The 10,173-nt window shown below is 42.1% G+C and overlaps 1 protein-coding gene across 1 annotated transcript in view; it reads left to right on the forward strand.

Annotated features, from left to right (window-relative positions):
* ARID1B (AT-rich interaction domain 1B) overlaps positions 1-9,374 on the forward strand; it is a 514,902-nt gene extending 505,528 nt beyond the window's left edge. Inside the window, 9 exon segments of the mRNA XM_029057789.2 lie at positions 2,413-2,423; positions 2,425-2,524; positions 2,527-2,543; positions 4,714-5,623; positions 5,626-5,696; positions 5,698-6,358; positions 6,361-6,392; positions 6,394-6,423; positions 6,425-9,374. Coding sequence (XP_028913622.2) covers positions 2,413-2,423; positions 2,425-2,524; positions 2,527-2,543; positions 4,714-5,623; positions 5,626-5,696; positions 5,698-6,358; positions 6,361-6,392; positions 6,394-6,423; positions 6,425-6,466 — 1,874 coding nt within the window. The 3' untranslated portion in view covers positions 6,467-9,374.
* The last annotated feature ends 799 nt before the right edge of the window (positions 9,375-10,173 follow it).

Consider the following 10,173-nt stretch of genomic DNA (forward strand, 5'->3'; position numbering starts at 1 on the left):
ATGGGTGACTTGGGAATATTGGAGGTAACATTTCACAGCATCAATTGTAGTGTATGCCCATCGCCATGATAATGTACTGTGGTTCTTTGGGGAGCATTCTTTTTTTTCTCACTCTAGTTTTAATATATAAGATTATTCATTTGTTGAGTATCCTGGTGTTGTATGTCACCCCAAATTGTGCGGGGTTCACATTACTTAGAGATGCATTCAAGATCAATCTAATATTTATCAAACATGTATTTATGTGTGTGATTTATATGCATTATATATATCATCTGTACTCCACACCATATATTTATCTTGTCCTTCCCACCTTTACCTGTGGTATTTGTGGTAGTAGTTTAGCGCTTAATGTGTGCCAAGCACTGTACTAATCCCTGGAGTAGATAGACTCCAGTATCCAGATAGCTATCCAGTAGATAGCTTGGCTCAGTGGAAAGAGCCCAGGCGTGGGAGTCAGAGGTTATGGGTTCGAATCCCGGCTCTGCCACTTGGCAGCTGTGTGACTGTGGGGCAAGTCACTTTCACTTCTCTGTGCCTCAGTTACCTCATCTGTCAAATGGGGATTAAGACTGTGAGCCTCACGTGGACAACCTGATTATCCTGTATCTGCCCAGCGCTTAGAACAGTGCTCTGCACATAGTAATCGCTTAACAAATACAAATATTATTATTTGAGAAGCAGCGTGGCTCAGTGGAAAGAGCACAGGCTTTGGAGTCAGAGGTCATGGGTTCGAATCCCGGCTCTGCCACTTGTCGGCTGTGTGACTGTGGGCAAGTCACTTCACTTCTGCGCCTCAGTTCCCTCATCTGTAAAATGGGGATTAAGACTGTGAGCCCCACGTGGGACAACCTGATCCCCTGTGTCTGCCCCAGCCGCTTAGAACAGTGCTCTGCACATAGTAAGCGCTTAACAAATACCAACATTATAGAGAAGCAGCGTGGCTCAGTGGGAAGAGCACGGGCTTTGGAGTCAGAGTTCATGGGTTCGAATCCTGGCTCGGCCACTTGTCAGCTGTGTGACTTTGGGCAAGTTAACTTCACTTTGCCTCAGTTACCTCATCTGTAAAATGGGGATTAAGACTGTGAGCCCCACGTGGGACAACCTGATTCCCCTGTGTCTACCCCAGTGCTTAGAACAGTGCTCGGCACATAGTAAGCGCTTAACAAATATCAACATTATTAGACAATCAAATCAGAGTCCCTGTTCCACATGGGGCTCACAGTCTCCAGGGGAGGAAGAATAGGTATTGAATCCCCACTTTACAGATGAGAAATATGAAGCACTGAGAATTACCTGCCCAAAGTCACACAGCAGACCAGTGGCAGAACCCGGATTAGAACCTACCTCTGACTCCCAGGCCCATACTCTTTCACTAGGCCACACTACTCTCCAGCTGTATCTATAAATGATAAATGACTGTTGGATGGGTTCTATCCTATTGACTTAGGATGTGTCTGGACATGTAACATGTATACACAAACACAGCATCTGACAGTTCTACGTATGCACCTTTCTCCGGGAACCAGAAGTTGCCGCTCCCAAAGCTTCCCCATATTTCAGATACTTTCCAAGTAGGAGGATTGCTGAGCTCAAGTGCTACGAAGGGGTACTTTGCTCACAGTAGCAGTGCTTACCCATCTTCTCAAATCCCCAGCCCAACATAGGTATGGGCAGGGAAAGCCAAAAGAATCACTAGATAACGCTTGTTGAAATGATCTCATTCAGCTAAGTATTCTCTGCCTAAGTCGCCTTGAGTAGGGAAAGCAGCGTTGAGTAGGGGAAGCAGTGTGGTTCAGTGGAAAGAGCTTGGGCTTCGGAGTCAGAGGTCATGGGTTCGACTCCTGGCTTTGCCACTTGTCAGCTGTGTGACTGTGGGCAAGTCACTTAACTTCTCTGTGCCTCAGTTACCTCATGTGTAAAATGGGGATTAACTGTGAGCCTCACGTGGGACAACGTGATGACCCGTATCTCCCCCAGCGCTTAGAACACTGCTCTGCACACAGTAAGCACTTAACAAATACCAACATTATTATTATTATTAGGCAAGAATAAGACTTTAATTCCACACAACTTGAATCCCATCTGACTTATGTTGATCCCCCAATGTAGTAAAAGACTCGAATTGCCCAAGGGGCCCAGCACCTCAACTGAGAATCTAAAAGCTGAAAACTATTACTGGGGAGAGAGTACGATATAGATATGTTCTCTGCCCACAGTGAGCTTACAATCTAGAGGATGAGTTTACAGTCTAGAAGTAGATTAGAATACTTCTGATTCAATTCATCATCTGAGAGTTCTCTCATACCTTCACCTTCTTCTTTCCATTTCCTCTGTCCTTGCCCCTTCATATCATTGATCACTGAAGATCACTAGGATAATCGTTCTTGTGTCTTCTTCCTCTTTCCACAGTAACTCCTGAGGGCATGGCGAGTGATGATGTCCCTGAAATCTGGCCTCTTGGCTGAAAGTACATGGGCTTTAGACACTATTAATATCCTTCTATATGATGACAGCACCGTTGCCACTTCAATCTCTCTCAGGTAAGAAAAAATTGCACCATCCTAAGTGTGACTAAGTCCAAACAATGTGTATTGATCATTGCATAGTTTCTTGACGTATTTGGAAAAGTTTAATTATACAGTGGGAATCTGTTTCTCTCTCTCACCTTGCATTTCCTAAATTACCAACATACTAGTGCATATATTATATATTATTTCAAAGATGAGAGATAATATATTTCAGCTTTGAAAATGTAATTTTTATCTTGTTAGAAGGCTCTGTCATGGTTATAGAGTTACAGCTGTAGCTTTTTTAGGCTTGAATGTGAGGGGAAAATTCCCACCCCCAGACCTAAAATGTAACTTTTATTGAGATCATAATTACTCGTGCCACTACAGGATGAAAATGACTCTACTGTTCTAAAGAGATTTTCACCCATATCACAGATGAGATGTCTATCATCTTATTTCCATCACCAGGATTACTCTATCAAAATGTCTTTTCTTTCAAAAATATAAAATGTAAACCCAAAAAATGAATCCGTGAATTTCTTGAATTGACTGCCTATCAGTCAAATCAATCAGTCAATCAGTGGTATTTATGGAATGCTTATTATGTGCAGAGCACTCTACTAAGCACTTGAAAGAATAGAATATAACAGCCTAGAGTCCTGTTCCTTCATAACATACTGCATAGGCAGTGCAAATCTATTTTTTTCCAATTCTGCTTCAACTATACATTAAAAGTAGAGGTGGGGGAAGTCTTTTCATGTCTTTTAGTGCCATTTATAGATCAAAGGCATTGTGTTGGCCAATTAGATATTCACCCATTAGGAACTAAACTTGGTCCAGAAGTCACCACCTAAAAAGCTGTAACTTTTAAGGTTAATTTTTGGTCATAGCCTACTGAAATTGATAGCCAATAACTTGAATGTAAAAACTCAATTCTGCATACACTTAATCATTAATGCTTTCCAAGACATGAAATACACCTTACAAAGGTGTCTCTTGCAAGGATTGAAAAGAAAAAATGGAAATTTGGTCAGCAGTTACACCTAGTATTTGATAAGTAGTGTGGCCTACTGGAAAGAAAAGAACACAGATTGGGAGTCAGAAGACTGGATTCTAATCCACCACTTGCCTACTGGTTAACCTTGGCCAAGTCATGTAACTTCTCTTTGCCTCTTTCCCTTATCTATATCACATGGAGATTTAATTCCTGTTTTTCCCCCTTAGAAAGTGAGCCCCATGTGGGGCAGGGATTTGTGCTATCTGTTTAATATTGTATCTACCCCTGTGCTTAACTCATTGTCTGGGGCATAGTAAGCACTCAAAAAAACATACCGTCATCATCAGTGGTATTTATTGAGCACTTACTGTGTGCAAAGCACTGTACTAAGTGCTTGGGGAGAGTACAGTACAACAGAGTTGGTAAGCGCATCCCTTGCCCACCTTGAGTTTACAGTCTACACAGATAGCCATCAATGTAAATAATTTATAGACCATTATAATTATTGTTATTCTTTCAGTTTTGGTATTGGGAATCCACGCTTAAGCTTAAATAACCATCAGGATAGCACACCCACTTAGAAAATCCCCAGGCCCACATTCCAATAATAAGTGATGGTGGTACAAATCAAAAAGATCACATTATTGAGGTTACTTTTCAGGAGCACCAGGGTGAGCTTTTCTGTCATGATACATGAGAAAATGTGTTGCTTTGCAGGCGGGCAGCAGGTAGAAATCATTGGATAGAATCCACAGGTTATGGAAAAATAGTAGTTCAGCAAGGGAACTACTCAATGAGAGTAGTTGATTCCCTAATAAGTGCTGGATCACTGTTGGTCGTCCATCATTGAACTGTTGAATAAAAGAAGTGGCAAAAAGTGGGATTTCCCTCAGGACTGTCATTCCTTTCTATTGTGATGGTACGTGCTGACCTATAGGGAACTAGTCAATGAGAGTAGTTGCTTCCCTAATAAGTGCTAATAAGATGGTACGTGCTGACCTATAGGGAACTAGTCAATGAGAGTAGTTGATTCCCTAATAAGTGCTGGATCACTGTTGGTCTTCCATCATTGAACTGTTGAATAAAAGAAGTGGCAAAAAGTGGGATTTCCCTCAGGACTGTCATTCCTTTCTATTGTGATGGTACGTGCTGACCTATATTCTGTTTTTTGTTTTGGTTTTTTTTTTTTCTTTCTCTCCTCAGTTGTCTGGATTTCTTGAGCTTTTAGTGGAATATTTTAGAAAGTGTCTGATTGATATTTTTGGAATACTTATGGAGTATGAAGTAGGAGACCCTGGTCAAAAGGCACTTGATCACAATACAGTTAAGAAAGATGACAGCCCCTCATCGGCAGATGATTCTGGGAAAGAGGAGGAAGATGCTGAGTGTATCGATTTCTATGATGAAGAGGAAGAAGATGAGGAAGAAGAAGAAGAGGAGGAGGAGGCGGCGGAACATGAAAAAACAGAAAGGGAAGACCAAAGTATGGTTTTTGCCACTCCCGATGCCACTGCTGAGCCAAATGAGAGGCCAAAACAAGCCAGTAAGTTTGACAAACTGCCAATAAAGATAGTCAAGAAGAACAATCTGTTTGTCGTTGATCGGTCTGACAAACTGGGGCGTGTTCAGGAATTCAACAGCGGGCTCCTCCACTGGCAGCTTGGTGGGGGTGACACAACCGAGCATATCCAGACTCACTTTGAAAGCAAGATGGAGATTCCTCCCCGGAGGAGGCCCCTGCCACCTCTGAGCTCCCCTGGAAAGAAGAAAGAGCTAGAGGGAAAGGGGGATGGCGAGGAGCCACAGGAGAAGAGCATAACGGCCACCATCGATGACGTCCTGTCAGCCCGGCCAGGGGCCTTGCCCGACGACGCCAATGCCAGTAATGGCAACCAGACGGAGAGCAGCAAATTTCCCTTTGGGATCCATCAAGCCAAAAGTCACCGGAACATCAAATTGCTCGAGGACGAGCCACGGAGCCGAGACGAGACTCCGCTCTGCACCATCGCCCCCTGGCAGGACTCCCTGGCCAAGCGCTGTATCTGTGTGTCAAACATCGTCCGCAGCTTGTCGTTCGTGCCTGGCAACGATGCTGAAATGTCTAAGCATCCGGGCTTGTGCTGATCTTGGGGAAGCTGATTCTCCTGCACCACGAGCACCCAGAGAGGAAACGGGCACCGCAGACGGTACGAGAAAGAGGAAGAGGAGGACAAAGGGGTGGCCTGCAGCAAAGATGAGTGGTGGTGGGACTGCCTCGAGGTCCTGCGGGATAACACCCTGGTCACATTAGCCAACATTTCTGGGCAGCTAGACTTGTCCGCATACACAGAGAGCATCTGCTTGCCCATTTTGGATGGCTTGCTGCACTGGATGGTGTGCCCGTCAGCCGAGGCACAGGATCCTTTCCCAACCGTGGGGCCCAACTCAGTCCTCTCGCCCCAGAGGCTTGTGCTGGAGACCCTGTGTAAACTCAGCATCCAGGACAATAACGTGGACCTTATCTTGGCCACGCCTCCATTCAGTCGTCAGGAGAAACTCTACGCTACTTTAGTTAGGTACGTTGGGGATCGCAAAAACCCAGTCTGCCGCGAAATGTCAATGGCGCTCTTATCGAACCTTGCCCAGGGGGACGCGTTGGCAGCGAGGGCCATAGCTGTGCAGAAGGGAAGCATCGGAAACTTGATAAGCTTCCTGGAGGACGGGGTCACCATGGCCCAGTACCAGCAGAGCCAACATAACCTTATGCACATGCAGCCTCCGCCTCTGGAACCGCCTAGCGTAGACATGATGTGCAGGGCAGCCAAGGCCTTGCTGGCCATGGCCAGAGTGGACGAGAACCGCTCAGAATTCCTTTGCACGAGGGCCGTTTGCTGGATATCTCCGATATCGGCTGTCCTGAACTCTCTGGTTGCCATCTGTCATCTGTGATGTACTGTTTCAGATTGGGCAGTTATGACATAAGTGAGAAGCCAAGCATGTGTGAGTGAAGATTAGATGGTCACATATAACTGGCGTTTCTGTTCTTGTTTATCCAGCGTAGGAAGAAGGAAAAAAAATCTTTGCTCCTCTGCCCCCTTCACTATTTACCAATTGGAAATTAAAGAAATTATTAATTTGAACAGTTAAGAAATTAATATTTGCTGTCTATGTGTATAAGTACATCTTTTTATTTTATTTTTTTTAACCAAAGTTTCTGTCTAGTACACTCAAAGGTCACTTATTTGTTTTCCATAGATTTCTTTTTTCAATGTTCTTATCCATGTTGTATGGCATATTTTTTTGGGAAGCGAATTAGTGACTTTTTAAAAAAAGAAAAATATTGGGACAAAAGCATTGTATCATGAAAAAAATCTCACCGCTTTGAAACGAAAAGGTGGAACAACCGCCTACCAAGTTCTCATGTCTTTTATTTTTTCAGAAAAGGAGAAAAAAAAGCCCGTATCCCATCACCCAAAGCTCTGTGCAATAGAAACTTCTAGTGATGTAGGTATAGGGGATCAAGGAGGTGTGTCAGTCAGTAGTCAAACTCTGAAATGATATTGGTTTCTCCACAGGAGAATGGTTACATTAGGCTAGGAGCAAAAAGCAAATTTTTTTGAAAGTTAAGATGGAAAATACATACCTGACGACGATCAACGTAAATTGCTTCCTCACCACTCTACTGTCATGTCTGCTATCTGTTGTTTGACCTTCCACGATGACAGTTCTTCACAATTCCTTTAATCATTTTTTAAATATTTTTTTTTACTGCCTAAGGGCCGTGATGTATATAGAAGTTGTACATTAAGCATACCCTCATTTTTTTTCTTTTTTCTTTTTTCTTTTTTTAGAACAAAGTTTTTAGTTTCTTTTCCATGATGTGGTAACAACAAAGTGATGGTAGATTTAAATATTTTTTTTAATTTTTATTTTATATATTTTTTCATTAGGGCCATTTCTCCAAAACGAGGGTAATGTACAAGTTTCTGTATGTATAAAGTCATGCTCTATTTCGGGAGAGCAGCCGATCACAATTTGCTTCATGAATCAAGGTGTGGAAATGGTTGCGTATGGATTGATTTAGAAAATGGTTACCAGTCTACAGATACAAAAAAAAAATATACAGGAAAAAGAAGAAACACAACTTCAAAGATTTTTCAGTGATGAGAATCCGCATTTGTATTTCAAGATAATGTAGTTAAAAAAAGAAAAAAAACTTGATGTAAATTCCTCCTTTTCCTCTGGCTTAATGAATATCATTTATTCAGTATAAAATCTTTATATGTTCCACATGTTAAGAATAAATGTACATTAAATCTTGTTAAGCACTGTGATGAGTGTTCTTGAATAATGTTCTAGTTTCTTTAAGGAATGCTACTAGAAATCCAGCTAATGACAAGAAATATTGATCCTGCAACAGTATATCTGCCCCCCTTTATCAGCATCATCGTCATCATCGCCATCATCATTATTATTATTATTCTAGGATCATAGGACTGGGAGCTACTTTATGTGGTCACCTTTGTCTTTGATAAAGAGAATTAGTTGAACTGCATAACTGGTGGCTGATCTTTTTAAACAACAGTCAAGAAAGGATCTTGGGCAGGGCAAATGGGAAGTGTCTAAGGAGAGTGCCCTACTTTGAGAGCGTCAAACACAGCACGCAAGTGAGGCCGCAGGGGGTCAATTGGCGTGAAACTCTATCCATGACCTTCTTTTTTTGAGCACGACACTTGCTCTTGTTTCTCCCCTTGTGATGGCAGGCTGTGGGCATGTATGTGCCCGGTTCAGGGTACGCTGTGATACGGATGTGCAAGGCCCAGCAGAGTTTGTGCATTTTGTTATTTGCCAGAGTATTAGCATTGAATTTCAGAGCCCAAGTCATATTCTCACATTCATCTGGTGAACACTGACTTTTAAAATTGTTCAACGCTAAACGTTTTCTTTTTGAGTCATGACTGTTTGGTATGTAAGACAATCAATTTCTTTGAAACTGCTCCATAATTAGAGCATTTGGGAATCTAATTCTCTCCTCCTATTCCCATGGGAATACCCGAAGACTCTTTCACTCTATTCACTGTAATGTAAGGACAAGCTACCCAGGTTAAATTCAGAATATGAAATGTGAGTCTATCGTAAAAAGTTGCTTCTTCCCACACACATTTTCATCACCCGTCCGCGCCCACATCATTTAACAGTCTATTTGCTTCTTCCATTCAATTACAGTCAAGTAGATGTCAAATTAAGAACCCTACTTACAGCTCAACTATGTATTTATTAACTGAGGGTAAGGTGTGCAGGGAAAAATCTAGATATTTGTGAGTGGGAATCCAATATCATTTTAGTTTCTCTTCTGGAGTATAAAGGGAAGGTGTTGTCCTACCCTGAAGTTTGTCTGGTATGCATTCTTATCACTCAAAACAGGAGAAAAGTACTATTGAGAAATCTCAGTTTTTGGAGTTGGATTTGTAATCAACTAGTGTCCCGGATCTGTATCAAGTTACAACGTTCATATACGTTACACCCGTCTGGTTGGATGATCAATTTACCCACTTCCCTGCAGACTTTCAAAAGCCTTGTGGACCGCCCAGCTTATTTCTGATGGTCTTCCTCCACAACCGAGCGACCAAACTGGTTTATAAGCCTAAAAACTTGTTTTGTTTTCTCTTTGGGGCTTTTCAGAATCATGAGACAACCCAGAGCACCCAGGTGCCATAAACCTTTGGGCAGAAACGATGGGAATAAAATGAAAGTCCGACGAAGATTTAGGAGTTGGAATATCTGCTGTAATAGTTGAATCTGCTGGTATTTAAGGAGCCAATTTTTTAATGTCAGACAAGAGACGTTGTTGGCTGGTATTTGCTAATAAACGAGCTATTCATTTATCTTTTTCTGGTTGAGGACAATGATGTGTAACCAGTTTCTACTGATAGACCCCTTCTTTCCACTGGCTGGTTAACCATTAAGATTGTTTCATTAATGATGTAATACTTGGTGACCTTGGAACCGTTTGTGTGAATGTAAGATGCTTTACTACCTCTATTGTGAAATGCAGTTAGCTCTTGCCACTGAAATCCATATTCCTATTTGGTTTTGTTCAATATCCTTCATTCTTTCCCATTTCATGCCCCAATTCAAAAAGCTCTGATCCTGTGAAGAAAATGGAAAGAAAATATACTCATGCTAATCACCATAATCCAAGTTGCTCATTTTCTCTGCAAGGGTTTTTGTGTTTCATTTCCTTATGCAAGGAAGTGGTTTCTTAGCTGAGGATTCTCCTTTTCCAGGAGTGTTTTCAATTTCTCCTCTACTCTACCACTTTTTCACATAGCCCAAAGGAGTAAATCTCTAAAGAAAAATGCCACAGGGACTCAATCAATCGGTGGCATTTATTGAGTGCTTACTGTGTGCCGAGCATTGTAATAAGTGATTAGGAAAGTTGTAAAGCAATAGAGTTGGTAGATGTGATCCCTGCCTACTTGCAGTTTACAGTCTACAGGAGGAGACAGACGATAAAATAAATTGCAGATAGACTCCCCTGTGAGCGCTCAGAATATGTTCCATGGAAATGAGAATGTAAAGTGAAAAATCGCTAAACGAAGGAGTTCCCCTTGGCCAGCCGTTGAGCATTTTTATGCCCGTGGTGAGCCCGTTTGGACAGTGTTGAGATGTCGTCTCCCTCGG

This window comes from Ornithorhynchus anatinus, chromosome 2 (genome assembly GCF_004115215.2).
Source record: "Ornithorhynchus anatinus isolate Pmale09 chromosome 2, mOrnAna1.pri.v4, whole genome shotgun sequence".
NCBI lineage: Eukaryota > Metazoa > Chordata > Mammalia > Monotremata > Ornithorhynchidae > Ornithorhynchus > Ornithorhynchus anatinus.